The sequence below is a fragment of the Neophocaena asiaeorientalis genome, unplaced genomic scaffold (assembly GCF_003031525.2).
Source record: "Neophocaena asiaeorientalis asiaeorientalis breed wild unplaced genomic scaffold, Neophocaena_asiaeorientalis_V1.1 scaffold30, whole genome shotgun sequence".
Taxonomy (NCBI): Eukaryota; Metazoa; Chordata; class Mammalia; order Artiodactyla; family Phocoenidae; genus Neophocaena; species Neophocaena asiaeorientalis.
The window spans coordinates 18,029,330-18,048,126 of NW_020174923.1; the positions used below are offsets into that span (position 1 = coordinate 18,029,330).

Sequence of the window (18,797 nt, forward strand, 5' to 3'; positions counted from 1 at the left end):
CACACACACACATATATATATTCTTTTTCAGTTTTTTTTCCATTCTAGGTTATTACAAGATACTGAATCTAGTTCCTTGTGCTATATGGTAGGTCCTTGTTGTTTATCTCTTTTCTATGTAGTAGTGCATATCTGTTAATCCCAAACTCCTAATTTATCCCTTCCCCACTCTTCCCCTTTTGTAACCAAAAGATTGTAGAAAATCTCTCTTCAATAGGCCTCAGTGGATTAGGATCATAACATCCAATTCTTTGTCTAGGGGTCGATTAGGGAAGGCCTATCTTAAAACATTCATTTTCCCATCGACACTCTCTTTGGTGTTAAAATATTTCTTTAAAAGAAACTAATGGGAGGATAAAGGGTAGTTTATTATTATAGCTAATATCCCAATTTGGCAAAACAGAACTTTAGCAATGCTGATGTTCCCCTAGTTTTTACCTCTCAGCAAGTTCCCAGGCTGGAAACCCTTGCTCTTGGGATGGGTGAGTAGCGACTTATTGCAATTCTTTTGTTCAAGGGCCTCTCATAGGTACACGAGATCACAGAGCTGAAGATGTGGGAGTACAAATATAAAACCAAGGTGTATCAAGATGGGGGACTGCAGAGTGGCAGCTGGTGAGGGAGTAGACTTCTTCCCCTGCCCAGGAGGGTGGCACTGGGCCAGCACTGTGGCAGCACTGGGAGCTAGGACAGTGTGCCAGGGTCTATGAAGGATGCTTGAGTATCTAATAAATCCACGGAAACTTGGAATCCAGTGGATGCCAATCCTAGGCTGCCTTGGAGAGAGCTCTGCTTCACAAAAGACACAGATCTCTTTAGCAGGCACATGGTCTGAAATCAGGCAAGGGGTGGGACTGGGATGACCCAGCTGAGCATTCCTGGTCCCCCAAAAGCTGCTGTAGGTGACAGGCTGAGAGGACAGGAAATTTCTTTCCCTTCTGAGAAGCCCCTGTTCTCACCAGCCTCCAGCTGAGGGATTTCTCATGGGGGAAGCCTGCTTTGGAGGAACTTCTGGGGTCTCTGAGACCACCTGAAACTTGCTAATTCCTACTTCCCCCAACATCTGGGCACACACTGTGCCCAGATCCTGGGCAGAGTCCCTAGAGCTCAGACTCGGGTCTCCCTTTCCATTCACAGAAGGTAAAAAGTGCTCACTACTTCACCTCCCGGGGAACTGGCTGCCACCTTCTGGTGAGTTTCCCTTGCATCTTCAGACCGGCTCCACCTTGCCCAGCCCCCTAGGCCCTCATTCCATAGGCCTTACGGGTGGTTTCTCCTCCCACACCCACTGGGATGGGTGCAGAGGCTGGTGAGGACTTTGAGAAATGCTGACTGCTAGGCCCTGGTGGGGGTGAAACTGGTACTGCCATTTCTCAAAGCTGTTTAGCAATGGGTATCAGTAACTTCAGAACCGTTCACACCCTCTGACCTGGCACTTCCACATATGCACATCCTTCTGAAAGAAATCTCCAGATGCAGGCAAAGCTATGTGCCTAGATTCACCATGCTGTTATCTATAGCAAAAATAGAAACAAATTAAATATCTAGTGAGAGAGAACTGAAATAAACTGAAGCATACCAATCTGAAATATTATGCTGCTGGTCAACATTTAATTTATAAAAGGTTTGTAAAAACATTACGCAAAAACATGCTTATGATATAATAATTAAGTGGGAAAAGCAGGATATAAATTTATATGTACAAAATAATTTGTAGAAGCACATCAGCAAGTGATGTGGAGAAAAAAGACTGGAAAGAAATACAACAAGTTGTAGTCATTCTGTCTCCGGGTAGCGGGGAGACCATGGGTGACATGTGTTCTTCCTTTTATCCCCCCATCTTTCTAGGTTTTGTATATTGAGCAGCCCCCGGTTCATTTTTCAAAAACCCAGTCGTTCTGTTATTCTACCTTCCCTCTGCCCACTCCAGGGGACCAAACTCCAGGTCACCGTCAGGTTCCCCTTAGGGTCCTGCCCTGCCCCTCCCTCCTCCCTTTTAGATACCTACCTCCACCTGCACCCTGTGTTTTCCTACCCCCTCCCCAGCTCTCAGAACCCACAGGTAGTCAACCTTTTCTTTTTCTTTCTTTTTTTTTTTTTTTTTTTCTGCGGGCTGTTGAGGACCAGGGCAGGAACCTGCGTCCCCTGCATCAGCAGGCGGACTCTCAACCACTGAGCCACCAGGGAAGCCCTCAACCCTTTCTTGACAAGGAAGGAGCCGTGCTTTTTTCCATCCTCCTTCCAAAGCCTGGAATGCATGGCTAGGTAGGGAGATCAGAAAGACAACCGCTCCCCGCCAGTCCTGGGCTCACCCCTTCCAATGTGCACTTGACCTGGAACTGGACTCGGGCAGGTCCAGGAAAGCCCCCAGCTGGGTCATGGTGTCATGGGCAGAGCAGGCCCTATAGGGGGCAGGGGGGAGACTCCACACACCAAATGTAGACTCTCTAAACTGGAGGGGCCTGAGAGCTCAACCAGCCCACTGGTGCTCAAACTCAAGAGTTAGAATCACCAGTGCACTTTTTAGAAATGCAGAGTCCTGGGCCCAGCCTCAGAGATGGTTTTCGTAGTTCTTTTTTTTTTTTTTAATTATTTTTGGCTTTGTTGCTGCGCGCGGGCTTTCTCTAGTTGCGGCGAGTGGGGGCTACTCTTCGGTGCGGTGCGTGGGCTTCTCATCGCAGTGGCTTCTCTTGTTGCGGAGCACGGGCTCTAGGCGCATGGGCTTCAGTAGTTGTGGCGTACGGGCTTAGTTGCTCCACGGCATGCGGGATCTTCCCGGACCAGGGATCTAACCTGTGTCCCCTGTGTTGGCAGGCAGATTCTCAACCACTGCACCACCAGGGAAGTTCCGTTTTGGTAGTTCTTGATGGGGCCCAGGAATTATCTTTTTAACCAGCTTCCTGAAGGACTGGAATGCAGGAGGTTCACAACCCGGCTTTGAGAAATCAGAATCCGGTCTAACCCAGCAGTCTCCCTCCTCACCAGCTTATGTAGGAGAACTTGACCTTGCGTCTGAGGATGGAAGGAAGGGAAGAGAAGGTGGGATCTGGAGGGGGAGTTAGGAGCGGCCTGTGACTGGGCACCCAGGCCCAGGGGAGTTCCCGTAGCAGATACAAACTTGGACCAGACCCCCTGAGCCCTGCCTGGCCCCTTGAGGGTCCAGCGGCTGCACACTTTGCCCAGGAATGTGACCATCTTGGGGAGGTTCCCGTCTCCAGCTGGAACCGTGAAGCCACCACTCCAGGCTCCAGTGCGGACGAAGCCTTCTGGGTCAGCTGGGGCATGCAGGAGGAAAGCTTGGGGAGGGTGGAGGAGAGCCCTGGACTCTGGCAGGAGGACTCTGAAGCCGTAGCAGAAAACTTATCCGAGTCAGTGCAAATTCAGCCCTTCCAGAGATTCACGGAGGGTGTTAGGCGGCTAGACTGAGACGAACTTAGAAAAGTCTGGCTCTTCCCCAGACACGGGGAGGGGAGGGCCTGGGGTCATGTCTCCCTCAGGGGTCTGCCACGAGGCTTCGTCTTCCTTTGAAGTCTGTAAAGACAACAGTAGGGGTTGAAAAGCAGAGTCCGGCTTGGGGGGGTCTCCAGGTAGCTGCTGGGTCCAGCCCAGCCTTTTCTGCACATTCTGGGCCTGTCCGTCTGGGGGTCACAGGACTAACCACTCCTTTTTCCCAGAACCCCCAGGCTTTGATTCATTGCCCCCCCCCGCCCCGCCCCACACACACCAGGCACCACTCCCTGGGAGATCAACCTCATGGCCTCGGGCCCAGTTGTGGCTGCAGACGTGGGGATCCTGCCAGCTCAGAACTCTTTAAGCTGTCACTGTCACCATGCTGTTCAAGAATTTTCTGGATCAGAAGAAATGAGGACGTGAGGTCAGGAGGCCTGGCTTCCTGGGTGAAATGGTCTAAGCTCTGGCTGTGATGCGGAAGGTAGGTGGATGCTGAGGGCAGAGACCTCCCCCAGTTCCTTGCATTGTCTGAGTGGAGCCAGGCTAGGTGGCTCCAGACCCCCAGCGCCCTCTGTCCACACCTGGCTCAGGCACCAGATCTCCACGTTGGGGCTGGCAGGAGGCCCAGTGGGCCCTGCAAGGTCGATCACAGCATACTCTGGGACCCCGCTGTTCCCCAGTGGCTGAAACACAGACTCAGTCAGAACGGCCTGTTCTTGGCAGCAGGGATGGTCCGCAAGCCAGAGGAGGAGGAGGGAAAGGCAGGGGGTGGATTTTGCAGAGTCAGAGTCCTTGCGGCCCATTCACTATGTCTCAGCGTGACCTCAGGTGAGCCACTTAAACTTCTCTGAGGCCCCGCTTCCCAAGCTATAAAATGGGGATAGAAAGTTTTCCCTTAGGGTTATAATACATATTTCTGATAATGCTTTTATCACTCAACAACTGGGAACTCCTGGAATGATTAATTTGTTTCCATGATTATTATTTCTATCCTTGAAGCGGGAAGAACGTACAGGCTGCAGGATCTTTGTAATAGGCCCGGAGAGAGCAAAGTTGGACACCTCAAAGATTCACCAAATAACAAACAGCACAGGAAGACTTCTTTAGGGATCATGGGTCTGAGCAATCCCTCCCTGATCAGATGAGAAAGCCGAGGCCCAGGGAAGCGAGGTGGGTAGTCCAGAGCGAGTGCGGAAGCCCGTCTCCTGGCCTGGGCTCAGCTGCCCCCGTGGTCCTCAGGTCAGAATGCCGGGCCCCTCCGTCACCTGCTCCCTTGCCCAGCAGCTGAGCAGAGCAGAGGCTGGAGCTGGCCAAGGCCCCCAGCCATGTCTCCTAACAGCACAGCTGCCCTGAGGTGGCCTGGCCAGCAAACCCCTGGCCTGATAGGCACCGAAGCCAAGGAAAGAAGCTCCCATTTTCTGGCTAACTACGAGGGTCTCATCTCACTCGTTCCTAAACACAGTCTCGTGAGATGGGGAAGCCGAGGCTCAGAGCGGTGATGTAACTTGCCAGATGTCACACAGCTGGTGAGTGGCTGAGCTGGGCCTTGTCTTCGTGATTCTTTGGTCTCAGACTCTTTCCTACACCTACACTCTTTCCTGGTAGGGCGTCCTGCACACTTCTCTTTGTGGCAGTGTCCCTTGTCTACTAACTGGGCCCCTGCTTCTATCAATACCCTAGGTGGGGGACATGGGGGCAGAGGTAGATGTTTGAGCCACCTCTGGTGACACCTTCAGTTTTACGGGGACAAGGTAAGAGTCAGAACAGAATCCCTCAGGTGAGATGTGACTGGGGGGATGAGGGCCTGAAGGAATAGGGGAGGGGGAGGGAGAATTCACAAATGCTGTCACTCACGGCCCTCCTGCGTCCCAGCCCTGCCTGTGGGGAGGACATGGCAGAGCTGGGGTTGGGCCAGAGGACTCCTGACATCAGGTCCATTTCCCATGAATCCCATACTGACAGCTTTCTGATTTGGTCGAAACCCAGCCACTGCTGACCGCTGACCACCAACAGCTGCAGAAGCGTCACCTTCTCAAGGGTGACAGAATTTGAGGAAAGAACCTCAGGGGACAGAGAGCAAACCACACATGTAGGCTGTGGCCAGGACCGCTACCCTCTGTCCAGGGGGGCGTCTGCATCTCTCAATGGTCCCTCTGCCCACGCAGTGGACCCTGGGCTGTTCCAGCGAGCGTGGAGGCATTTTCTGGGTTGTTGACTATACGAGATCTATACGAGAGCCTCTACTTCTAGGCACTAGAAAAAACGGTAGCAAGGCATGGAGGTTCTCCCTCCTAGCCCAGCCCCTCTTCTGGAGTTGGGGGAGGGGTGAGCCTCAGGACACCGAGCCAGGAGGAGGGCCCCGGCAGTGGCCGTGGCAGCCCCTCCATCTGTTTCCATGACCTTTCCCTCACTCCTGTCTACCTCTTTGGTCTTGCTGAGCTTCCTGAGATAACAACAGCTGCTTCCTAAGTGAAGAAAGGCCCGGTACCCCATCCCACCGCAGCCCCTCCCTAGGGGGATCGGGCCTGAGTGTTTTGTCCCTGCTGGCGCCAGGAAAGAAGGCAATGGCAGCCCCCCTTTCCTGCTCCAGTGTTTAAGGGAATCAGGGTAGAGGCATCTCAGTAAACAGCTGAGGAAGGAGAGGCTGGGGGCGGGGGTGTTGGCGAGGCAGATGAGGCAAGTGACTCTCTCCGTAGGAGTGCTGGTGTGGGAAGAGGGTCTCTCTTTGCAGGGGTCAGGGAGGGGCCCAGCAGCAGGTAGACTCAGGGCAGCTTCCTCTCTCCAGGATGATGGGCACAGGGACCCCCATTCTATCTGTCCCCCGGTCTCCAGAGCACCACCCGCAGCCCGGGTGTCAAGGTAGCTACACCACCTTGGTCTCAGAGCCAACGAAAGCTCAGAGAAGGGTGTTATGGAAAGAGGAGAGATGGGAGTCGAGAGCTCTGGATCCTGCTCTGTATCTGGGCCACAGCCTGCTGTGTGACCTCGGGCAAGACTTTTTCCCTTTCTGGGCCTCAGTTCTCCCTTCTGCAAAAGCAGACTAGAGTCTATTGGTAGTCACACTCTGGTGTGCTATCAGAATCCCCCAGGGCAGCATTTAAATTTCAGGTTCCTGGCCCCCACCCCAAGAGGTTCTGGCTGGGACCGATGTCGGGGAGAGTGTATTTCTAATAAATAGCCGCCCACACACACCCCAAGGTGTTCCGTAGGGGATTTTGCACCAAATTTAGAGAAAGGCTGGACTAGCTGATATCAAAGCCCCCCTGTGGAGCCAGCTCCAATGTTCTCTGATTCTAAAAGGGGAGATGGGAAGAGGGCCTTGGGCCTGGAGCAGAGCCCCACTGGCACCCGGTGGGAAGTCTGGGTGAGGAGGGCAGCCTGAAGGGCTGATCTCGGGGCTCACACAGATTCCCTGGATGTGGGAAGCAAGTCCTGCCTTGAGGTCAGCCGTGGAGGACCAGGCAGGGAGCCGGAGAGGCAGGGCCTGGGAGTCGGACGCAGAGGGATCTGAGCTTGGGCTTGCCTCCTTCCTTACCAAGTGGGAGAGATGGACCTTCTCCTTCCTCTGTGTCTCCGTGGCCAGTTGAGCTGAAAGAGACCAGAAGTGTTAAGGGAACCATTGACTGAAACCGCCCACCCTGGCCAGGCCTGTTAGTAACCACTTGCATGAGTTATCTTAAACAGGAGGTCCTGGTAAGGAATGCGGAACTAACAAGCTACCACCAACCAGAAGAATTCAGGAAAGGTCAAAAGGAGAGAGGAGACTCCAGTCCGTATGTCCTACCAACCTCCCAGAATCCTTCTCGCTGGAATCCATCTTGAGTGAGTGATGCGTGGGCCACCAGAAAGGACCCTGAGTCAGAATGATTGGCCAGAGACAACCCGGAAACTAACCCCATTCCCATAAAACCCGAGACTGCGAGCCACGTGGCAGAGCAGTTCTCCTGGGTTCCCTTACCCTCCTGCCCTCCGCCCGGGTGCCCCTTCCCAATAAAGTCTCTTGTTGTGTCAGCATGTGTGTCTCCTCAGACAATTCATTTCTGAGTGTTAGACAAGAGCCCACTCTCGGGCCCCGGACGGGGTCCCCCTTCCTGCAACAGAAGGAGCACCTTGAAGCCAGGAGTAGCTGGGAGTCGTTTGCAGCTGCTCCCACATAGGTGGACCGGGTTCCTTGCACCTGGGGCTTCCCAGAGGGAGCTGGCAAGCAGATTGGGCCGAGAACCCCAGCACCTCGGCAATGACCTGGACTTTTGAGATTGGTACATGGAAATCCCCTCGCGTGGGCCAGAAACTGGCTAGGGAAGTGATCCTGTATGCCAAGGTCATTGCTTCTTAAATCTCAGTGTGTGCACAGGACCTTGGGAAATTTTACCCAAACACAGATTCTAATTCAGTAGGCTGAGGTTGGGGCCTGAGGGTCTGAGTTGCTAACAGGCTACCAGGGGATGTTGCTGCTGCCAGCTGGGGACCACAATTGGAGAGGCAAAGCGCTAAGAGGCTCTGAGGTTGTGATGGGAACGTTCTCACCCTGTGTGCTCCTCCCGACTCCTCTGAGGGGGCCTAGGGACGTGGGCAAAGCTGACATTTCTTCCTGGGGGCCACACAGAGGGGAGTCACGTAGCAAGCCCAGCGTTCCCCACCACGGCCACCAGTGCTGGGACAACACTGCCAGTTTGCAAAGTTGGTTTCCTGGTTCTGCCACTTTCCAGCTGTACAAACACAGGGCAAGTTGCTTAACCACTCTGTGCCTCAGTTTCTTGCCCTGTAAATTGGGGGTATTTGTACGTGTTGAATAAGTAGTTCCTAACTCGACAGTATTGAGGAGATTAAAGGAGATAAAAAGAACATAAGCCACACCACTGCGCTGGGCACAAGGCAGCTCCCGTTACTGTTACTTCGGTTAAACCCTCTTAATCTGTGCCGTCCACCACGGGAGCTACACACGGCCACTGAGCACCAGAAATGTGACTACTCTGAATTACACTGGGGTTGAAAGACTCAATTGGAAAAAATGAACGTAGAATGTGTGTCAGTAGTATCTTTTTTTTTAAAAATAAATTTATTCATTTATTTATTTATTTTTGGCTGCATTGGATCTTCGTTGCTGCATGCGGGCTTTCTCTAGTCGCGGTGAGTGGGGGCTACTCTTGGTTGCTGTGCGCAGGCTTCTCACTGCGGTGGCTTCTCTTGTTGCGGAGCATGGGCTCTAGGCACGTGGGCTTCAGTAGCTGTGGCAGGTGGGCTCAGTAGTTGTGGCTCGCGGGCTCTAGAGCGCAGGCTCGGTAGTTGTGGCGCACGGGCTTAGTTGCTCCGCGGCATGTGGGATCTTCCCGGACCAGGGCTCGAACCCGTGTCCCCTGCATTGGCAGGCGGATTCTTAACCACTGCGCCACCAGGGAAGTCCTCATTAGTATCTTTATATTGATTCCATGTTGAAATGATAATGTTTTGGATATATCATATTAAATAAAGTGTATCATTTGAATTAACTTCACTAGTTTCTTCTTTTTCTCATGTGACTATTAGGGAATTTTAAATCACACGTGTGGCTTCTATTCTATTTCTGTTGGGCATATATCTGAGGAAGCTGAGGCTCAGGGAAGTTAGATGACTTACCCAAGGTCACACAGCTAAAAAGTGGCAGAGCTGGAATTTGAAGCCAAGTCTTGAAAGGAGCTGAGCACCTCTAGAGACCCAGCGGCAGGTGCGGGGCCATAGCACACATCCTGCTCAAGTTCAAGTGCTCAGGCCTGCACTTCCCCCTGTAATCAGTCCTCGTACAAGAAGCAGAACCTACAGAGACTGGACATGGATTCACTGGGATTGACAGGGAGAGAAGTGGCTGATGAGCTTGGTCGGACAGACCAGAGCAAGATGAGAGCCCCCCAGCCTCTTGCTCCCCCATTGGAATTGCTTGTGCCTGGTGTGGACGGCCCTGCGGGTTCCTCAGAAAAGAGGAGCAGGGCTCCTGATGCCCACGTCTCGGACGCATACGCCGAGGCCCCCGAGGTCTCTCTGGGGCGGTAGTGGGGACTGTGGGTCTCAGCGAGGCCCCTGGCTGACAGCTTCTCACCCCTCCTGTCTACACTGCTCACCTTTCTTCCTCCATTGGAGCATGTAGCTGCCGAGGGTGGCCAGGCCTGTGGCCAGCAGAAGGGCCAGCAGCACCAGGACTGGGGCCAACATGCGGGTCATCGGGATGGACACCCTGCGGACGAGATGGAAGGAGACTGGTGGCTGTCATCAGATGTTGGCAGCACACTGGGCATTCTTATTCTGAGTCCCAGTCATATCCCTCATCTCTCCCAAGGAGGTCAGAGGGTACCAGGGACCACGACATCTGGTTAGTCCCAATGGAAGCGACCTCAGCCCCCATCGCCAGACCTAGGAGGCACTTTCCGCTGGGTCTGAACCTGTGAGTAGTTACCTGGCCACCAGCAATGGAGGGCAGTTATATATAAAGACCCAAGAGCCAGTCCTTCAGGCTGGGATTCCAGTTGCGTAAGAAAACATCACATTGTTTGGTTCTACAGTTTCCTGCTTAGCACAGGGCCCAGTGTAAAGTGCACAAACAAGAACTACGGAGCTGGGGTGGCTGTCCCTGAAGCCGGGCAGGGAGCGAGGTGGGGACTGGGGCCATGGCGGACCCTTCACCTTGGGCGGGCCTGCATGTCCAAGGCAAAAGGGCTGCTGGCCCCCGTAATGTAGGTCGTTCACTGCTCCAGGGCCCTGCTGGGTAGGGGGTGGGATGGGGGCTGAATCTGCCCTCTCTGCATGTCTGTGGCCACGACAAGAAGCTGTGTTCTCCCAGAGGAAGGAGTATTGTGTTCTTATTTGCTCAGGGGCACCTTATGGTTCAGTGATGACCTGAAAAGGTGGCCTTGGTTGGAGCTGCTCACCTGGTCTTCGAGCTGCTTCTGATGGGGACAAAACTGGTGTCCTCTGTTGAGGTAGAGTCTAGCCGTGTGGCTTGGCGGGAGATCCCTGCAGGAGGAGAGGTTGCTGGGTGAGGAGAGGTCCTTGCATTTGGAAGGGTTGCTGCATACGGAGAGGTCCTTGCATATGGAGAGGTCCCTGCATACGGAGAGGTTGCTGGGTGAGAAGATGTCCTTGCAAATGGAGAGGTTGTCGGGTGAGGAGAGGTCCCTGCATACGGAGAGGTTGCTGCATGCTCGGATGGGGAGGTCCCTGTGAATGGAGAGGCCTCTGCCCCTGTCTTCCCCAGCTTGGCTGTGGTGACTGTCGGGTGGAGACCAGCAGAAGCTACAAGTCCAAAAGCAATGCCTCAGCACCTGCCCTGATCCTTGATTCCCAGCATTCCCAGACCTCTGACCCTTGACCCCTGAACCCTAATCTCCCCAGGACCAATTTCTCAGAACTTCCCCAGCTACACCTCAAACAGAGGCCTTGAGGAAGCCATTTTGAGCAAGCAGGTCATATCTCAGGAACACCCCAAACCTGTGCGTGGCTCTCAGCTCCCCCCCATTTGAGCTGCAGCCTGTCCTTTATTGTGGGGAGGTGCCATCCTCCAGCCCCCACCTCCATGACCCTGAACCCCTCCCAGGGAAGGAGGGACATTTGTTACCTGGAAAGACGAGCAAAGAAACCGAGAAAGTCTTATCGAAGCCCACTCTTTTGACCCCACACCAGTACTTCCCCACGTCCTTCAGGGTGAGGTTCCTCAGGGTGACCTCAAACCTGAGCTGCCGGGGGTTGTCGTGGACGGACACCCTGCCTTCCTGGCCATATTCTCCAGCGTAGACAGTCCCAGAGCAGCGGGAGATCAAGAACCCGCTCTCCCTGCACCAGTATTTCCTGTACTTCTTCAGCTCTTCCCCGTAGGTGCACTGCAGGGACACGGTGTCACCTTCAAAGCCGCTGATCTCCTTCGGGCCCTCCAGGGCTCCATAACCTGAAACCACAGCAGGGATGAAGGTTGGAATTCCCTGATTCAAGTACCAGGATCAAGACCAGAAGGCTTTCCTCAGTCACTCCCTTCTTGGGGCAGCCCTGGTAGGAGCTGGTACTCCACTCTGCCACCGAGGGATCTTGGGACAGGACTGTTACTGTTTCTCTACACCTGGCATATTGAAGGCTGGTGATGGGGAAGATCTAGATTCATACAGCCCAGAGTCTGAATCCCAGCACTGCCACTTAGTAGCTGTGTGACCCTGGGGAAATTGCTTGACCCCTCTGAGTTTTCTCACCTATAGATGATGACAATGTCCTATTTCATTGAATTAAGATGCTATCATATGTAAGAGCCACCATAATTTTATAAAACATTAAGAAAAAAACACTGTCATTTGAACAACTGACATCAGTTATAAGATGCATCCTAATTTTTTATGTTAAAAGGTTAAAAAACGAAAGAAAGAAAAAAAAGAAAAGCAGGCTTGTGAATTGACGAAACAGGATAATTTATCTCTCGGGGCTGTTGTGAGTGGTACAGCAGAGGTTCAAGAAATATTTGCTGAGTTTAATATGGCAACATTAAATAAGGGGTGTCTTGTCTGTCTCCAGGCTGGCACAGAGTCAGGAAATGAAGACAAAAGAGGTAAAGGTACTCTCACAGCCACTTGGACATGAAGGGTCTGGAGCCCACAGGTCTGGGGGAAGACCTGGCTCTGGGTTCCAGAAACAGCAAGAGCCCGCACCCTCTGAGGGCTGAGGACGAATGGGGAGGGGTGAAACCTGGAAGGATCAGGCGGCTGGGCTGGGTCACCCCCACAAGGTAGGTTCAGTAGGTCCCTCTCTTGCAGACCCAACGGGCAATAAGAATAAGCAATAAGGACGTTGGGGATAAGCCCCACATCCCTCCATCCCCGTCCCGCATCTCACCATCCCCGCCCCCCATCTCACCTGGGAGCACGAGGCAGCCCCACAGCAGGACGAGGGGCCGCATGGTGAGCGCTGGCCAAGCGGGAGTGCACGCCGGGAGCTGGGAGTTCCTCTCCGGGCCACGCAGGACTTTAACTTCCTCCAGAGGCAAAATCGAGAGAAGGAAGGGAGGGGAGGGGCCGTGTGGCTCCCCCAACCGGGGGAGGCGCCTCTGCTGATCCCTTCAGTACTTACCCTTGGTTCACAGCGACCTGCACCCGAAAACCCACCGAGCGCTTCTCCCAAACCCATGCCCTTTCAGGGGGTCTTAACCATGCCCCCGGCCGCGCACCCCAGAGGGCCTCTGTGTAGAAGTCAAGGAGCCCATGAATCTGGGCGGGGAAATAGTACATCTTGACTTTTCACTAAACTTTACGTAATATTTATATAGCTTGAAATACTGTGTAAGCACCTCACTACTTGGAAAATCATTAGTTATTAGATCTGCCACTGGAGTTGTTATTTAACGTGCTAATTTTAAAAAGCACATTTGGGCTTCCCTGGTGGCGTGGTGGTTGAGAGTCCGCCTGTCGATGCAGGGGACACAAGTTCGTGTCCCGGTCCGGGAGGATCCCGCATCCCGCAGAGCGGATACACAATTATATTTTGATAACCACTTCATTTATTATTGGTTTTCTTTCAAGCATGTGTATAGTATTTTATATGTTTTAAAAGACCATTATTCTGAGGCGTGGCGCATAAGCTTCACCAGACTGCCAAGTGGTCTATGGTACAGAAGTTAGGGGTCCACAGGCAGCCGCCACGGCTTCTCCTCCCCATCGCCTCCCGGAGGGCGCAGTACCGCCCTGGGCCACAGGGCGGCGGTGCAGGCGGAGGGTGAGGGAAGCTGTCCGGCTGGGCTGAGCCGGGTACCTGGAGCCACCTGCAGGCCGAGCACAAAGGCTAGGGAGCCGCGCTGAGGTGTCTTGCCTTTTAAAAAGTTAATTAGCGGCTTCCCACCGCGGAACTGAATCCTTCCTGAAAGGAATAGAACAAACACGCACACTAGAGGGAGCCCTGACATACCGTTTTTCCAAAATAGTTCTGTTTGTTTTTTCTGATTGCAAAGGTCACACCGGTTGCAAGCAAAATTTTACACGGTGCAGATATGTTTAAAAAAAAATGGTAACGTTTCCTGTTATTCTCCTCCTCTCTTAGAAAACCACTGTTAATATTTTGGCATATATACTTCCATATGTACAGGTGGAATTTTTACCCACTTGCTGGGCTAATATTTGAAGCATTAACTCAGTGGTTCTGGGAGGGGAGATTGTGTGTGTGTGCGTGTGCGTGTGCGTGTGTGTGTGTGAATGATGTGGGAGATATGTTTGAATTTCACAATGTTGGCGGCTTGGGGGGCGCTGCTGGCATTCAATTGGCAGGGACAGGGGTTCACATGGGTGAAAACTCTGTTATCACCTCAGACTACAAAAGGTAATCACAGTTTTTTTAAAAAAATTAATTTAGACTGCATTTGGTCTTCGTTGCTGCGCGCGGGCTTTCTCTAGTTGTGGCGAGCGGGGGCTACTCTTCGTTGTGGCCCACGGGCTTCTCCTTGCAGTGGCTTCTCTTGTTGCGGAGCACAGACTCCAGGCACGCGGGCTTCAGTAGTTGTGGCACGCGGGCTCAGTAGTTGTGGCTCTTTGGCTCTAGAGCACAGGCTCAGTAGTTGTGCGCATGGGCTTAGTTGCTCCACGGCATGTGGGATCTTCCCGGACGAGGGCTCGAACCTGTGTTCCCTGCATTGGCAGGCGGATTCTTAACCACTGCACCACCAGGGAAGTCCCGGTAATCACAGTTTTAAAAACACAGATTAAAATAATGTTTATTCTAGTGTTTAATAGTATATCTCTGCTCTTTTATTTTTTGGTTCTTATACAGAATAATTTCTGATCTTCTTGCTTTCGTAAACCCTAACTTATTTGTTATAAGCAGGGGCAAGCATCTGACACGTTATTGTGTTTTCTAGTGTCATGAGGCCTCAGCATCGACGCCTTGAGTATGTGTTATTTGGTTACAAATCGTTTTCCTTCGGTTTTTTTCCCCCTCTATTACAGCTCAGGCACTATATTGTGATTTTTAAAAATTGAGTATGTGAGAAGGCATATTATTGATGATTGCCATTTCGGGAGAGTAATGGAAGCATTACCCCAATTTTTATTTTTATGAAGAGGGTGTGGGGTGTACTGTGCAACACTCCTGATGCCTTCATGTGTATTGTGAGGTCCTTTTCCTCCACCCCCCCCAGCCCCACACCTAGCCAGGAGTGAGGTTCCGCGGAGCGGCTGGGCCCGTGAGCCATGGCCGCTGAGCCTGCGCGTCCGGAGCCTGTGCTCCGCAACGGGAGACGCCACAACAGTGAGAGGCCCGCGCACCGCAAAAAAAAAAAAAAAGTCTCTCTAGATGTTGTCAAATATTTCCCTGGGAGGCAAGATTACTCTGGGTTGAGAACCACTGCCTTAGATGATGCATGAAACTTTGGGGAAAAAAACAGTGTCAGTTGTGTTTACATAGGTACAGTAACCAGGTTTTGGATGTAGGAGAGTGAGCTCTCTACTCCTGAACCTCAGAGTTAGGCGCACTATGCACTCACAGGCAGTGCAGAACACAGTCTCTGCAGGCGAGCCAGCTCCCAGGAGGAAGGGAAGTAAAAAGGGCTGGGCCACACATGCCTTGTCCTCCTTGCAATTCATCTATCAAATAAGTAAAGGTGTGGGGAGAGAGCAAGAGTGTTACACCCAGCAAAGATGGGCGAACCAAAAGCTGGAAAGAACCTGGATCCTTGAGTCACCGCTTGGAAGAGAGCTGACTCTCTTCCATGCCGGCGGCAGACTTGCTTTTATGAGCAAGAGAGGCTTTTATGTGTTTAGCCACTGAGATTTTTTTAAAAGATTTATTTATTTATTTATAATTTTGGCTGCTTCGGGTCTTAGTTGTGGCACACGGGCCCTTCATTGCGGAGCGCGAGCTTCTCTCTAGTTGTGGTGTGCAGGTTTTCTCTTCTCTAGTTGTGGCACGCAGGCTCCAGGGCATGCGAGCTCGGTAGTTGTGACGTGTGGGCTTAGTTCTCCCGCAGCATGTGGGATCTTAGTTCCCTGACCAGGGATCAAACCTGCGTCCCCTGCATTGTAAAGCGGATTCTTTACCACTGGACCAACTGGGAAGTCCCTAGCCACTGAGATTTTGCAGTTTGTTTGTTTCTGGGGCATAGCCTGAGCCAACACAAAGTTTTTTGTTTTCTCACATACATTTCATCCTCTATTCCACTTACAGTTCCCCCATCCCCAGCCAGTGACAAACTCAATTGTTCAACTTCCTCCACTATACAAGTCTAAAAACTGCTTTCGAGATTTTTATGTTGACTGTTTAAAGGATTTTTAAAAAAAATTTCTAGGAATGCCAGTGAAACAATGGGGGAGGGCAGCAATGCAAGACGAAGTAGGACCATCCTCCCTCAGAAGCTGGATGAAATAGACATATATTTTAAAATATTCTCAAAAACATTTAAGGCTAACTGCAATGTGGTGTCTTGGATTGGATCCCAGAACAGAAAAAGGATATTAGAAAAACTAGCGAAATACTAAGAAAGTCTGGATTTTAGTTAATAGTAATATATCAATGTTAATTTCTTAGACGTGACCAACGTACATGGTTATGTAAGATGTTAACATTAGGGGAAACAGACAGAGTGAAGGGTATTCAGAGACTTTCTGTACTAATTTTGCAACTTTTCTGTAAATCTAAAATTATTCCCTAACATAAAGTTTATTTTTAAAAAAAGCAGTGAAGAGCTAACAAGAGTGGGAAGGATTACCCGGCTGAGGTCTGCAAGTAAAACCCCAGAAAGATGAACTGAGTAGGCAAGGTCCCTTTGTCCTTGGGAGCATTTACTGATTCAGAGGAAGCAACTAAGGGGATGAGCTAGGAGTGGGGGGCCCTCCAAGGGTGAGAAATCTGGTCTATATGTAATTTTTTATCACCTTAGGCTAGGACCCCAAAGAGCTGCACTTTGGGAGAAGACTGAATTGCAGATAAACCAAGCCACATGGACTTCACTCAGCTTCCTGTCTTTTGGGTGTCCCAGGAAACCTCAAACTTTGAACTTGAATTTTAAATGGTCTTGGTCCGACAAGAGCTTAATCTCCAAAATATACAAACAGCTCATACAACTCAACAACAAAAAAATAAAGCAGAAAAATGATCAAAGAATGGGCAGAAGCCCTTAATAGACATTTCTCCAAAGAAGACCTACAGATGGCCAGTAGGCATGTGAAAAAATGCTCAGCATCACTAATTATTAGAGAAATGCAAATCAAAACTACAATGAGCCATGGCCACTGAGCCTGCGCGTCCGGAGCCTGTGCTCCGCAACGGGAGAGGCCACAACAGTGAGAGGCCCGCGTACCACAAAAAAAATTAAAAAAAGATGCCTTGAAGAGCGAAGAGACACACCCACAGAGAGGGAGAAAAGGTCAGCAATGCACATGACAGGCAACATGGATAAATCATAAAAAAAGATGACGTTGAGTGAAAGAAGCCAGGCATACAAAAGACTGATTTCATTTAGATGAAATTTAAAAACAGACCCAACGAAATGGCATTGTATTGTGATATATATATACTTAGAGGGTAAAACCAGAAAGCAGAAGTGATTCCTATAAAAGTCAGGGTAGCGGATGTCTTTGTGGGAAGATGTTGTGCTCTCAGGGGTCACATGGGGGCTTCTGGGGCTGGAAGGGTTTATTTCTTCATTGGGGTGGTGGCTACCCAGATGTTCGTTTTTTATTAATTTGTGAAGTTGTCTTGTTTATGCCCTTTCCTGCGAGCATATTTTATATCACAAATCTAAACTTTCTTTTTGAGATGGAGTAACAGAAACAACAAATAGGAAAAGTTATCAGAAATCTCAAAAAACAAAACAAAAACAAAAACCCAAGGTTACAGTACTTTCCCTAGTTCTCACTGAGATGTAAACAGGCTGAGCCCGCCCTTTCTTCAGACCCTCTGACTCACTCTCTTTGTCTGGGAGTGAGCCCATTTCTCCTCTTGGAATTATTCTTCTTTCTCTTCGGTGTCTGGGCTGAGTGCCAAACCAAACGATGCAGACCTGTAGCCTGAAGCAGAGATTCTGTCACCTCTAGGAGGATAAAGGACCATTGACATTCTATTTTTGCCAGAGCATGCCTCCTCTACTTTCTCTCCCTGCAAAGATGGACCCCCAAGTTATTCATTCCTCTGGCCTCAAGCTCATCTTTCTATTCCATCTGTGGCTGCCCTGGCTGGAGCACCTTGACCAAGGCCTGGGTGGGTGAGGTGACCCTGCCTGGGCTTCCAGCTATCTTGGCCACCGCCGCCCTGAGTTATCTGCTCTGTCCTGGGGTTCAGCCCTCTCCTCAGCTCTCCAGCTCTAAACTCTCATTCATCCAAACATCTAACACTATGTTAGTTTCAGGTGCACAGCACAGGGATTTGATATTTCCATACATTGCAAAATGATCGCCACAATAAGTCTAGTTACCATCTGTCACCATAGAAAGTTACTACAATATTATTGACTATATTCCCCATGCTGTACATTTCATCTCCCTGACTCATTTATTTTTGTACCTGGAAGTTTATACCTATGAATCTCCTTCACCTATTTCATTCATTTCCCCACCCTCTCCCCTCTGGCAATCACCTGTTTGTTCTCTGTATCTATGAGTCTTTTACTGTTTTAGGTTTGTTCTTATGTTTCGTTTGTTAGATTCCACATTCGAGTGACATAATATAGTATTTTTGTCTGACTTATTTAACTTAGCATAATACCCTCTAGTTCCATCCATATTGTTGTAAATAGCAAGATTTCATTCTCTTTTATGGCTGAGTAGTATTCCATTGTATATATATATACCACATCTTCTTATATCCTTTCATCTATTGATGGACACTTAGATTGCTTCTATATCTTGACTGTTGTAAATAATGTTGCATTGAATATAGGGGTGCATATATCTTTTTGAATTCGTGTTTTTTTCTTCTTCAGAAAAATACCCAGGAGTAGAGCTGCTGGATTGTATGGTAGTTCTATTTTTACTTTTTTGAGGAACCTCCATACTGTTCTCCATAGCAGCTGCACCAATTCTCATTCTCGCTAACAGTGCATGAAGTTTCCCTTTTCTCTCCATCCTTGCCAGCACTTGTTATTTGTTGTCTTTTTGATAGAAGCCATTCTCACAGACGTGAGGTGATATCTCATTGTAGTTTTTTTTTTTTTTTTGCGGTACGCGGGCCTCTCACTGCTGTGGCCTCTCGTGTTGCGGAGCACAGGCTCCGGACGCGCAGGCTCAGTGGCCATGGCTCAGGGGCCCAGCCGCTCCGCGGCATGTGGGATCTTCCCAGACCGGGGCACGAACCCGTGTCCCCTGCATCGGCAGGCAGACTCTCAACCACTGCGCCACCAGGGAAGCCCCCCTCATTGTAGTTTT

At 50.7% G+C, this 18,797-nt stretch overlaps 1 protein-coding gene across 1 annotated transcript; it reads right to left on the minus strand.

The window, feature by feature from the left end:
• Positions 1-3,417: 3,417 nt before the first annotated feature.
• Positions 3,418-12,370, minus strand: CD300LG (CD300 molecule like family member g). The gene is made up of 6 exons (XM_024761047.1): positions 12,313-12,370; positions 11,027-11,362; positions 10,350-10,488; positions 9,546-9,658; positions 6,986-7,038; positions 3,418-3,531 (listed from the first exon to the last, which is right to left on the minus strand). The coding sequence occupies exons 1-6, from the start codon at positions 12,353-12,355 to the stop codon at positions 3,418-3,420; spliced, it is 798 nt and encodes a 265-aa protein (XP_024616815.1). The 5' UTR covers positions 12,356-12,370.
• Positions 12,371-18,797: the final 6,427 nt, after the last annotated feature.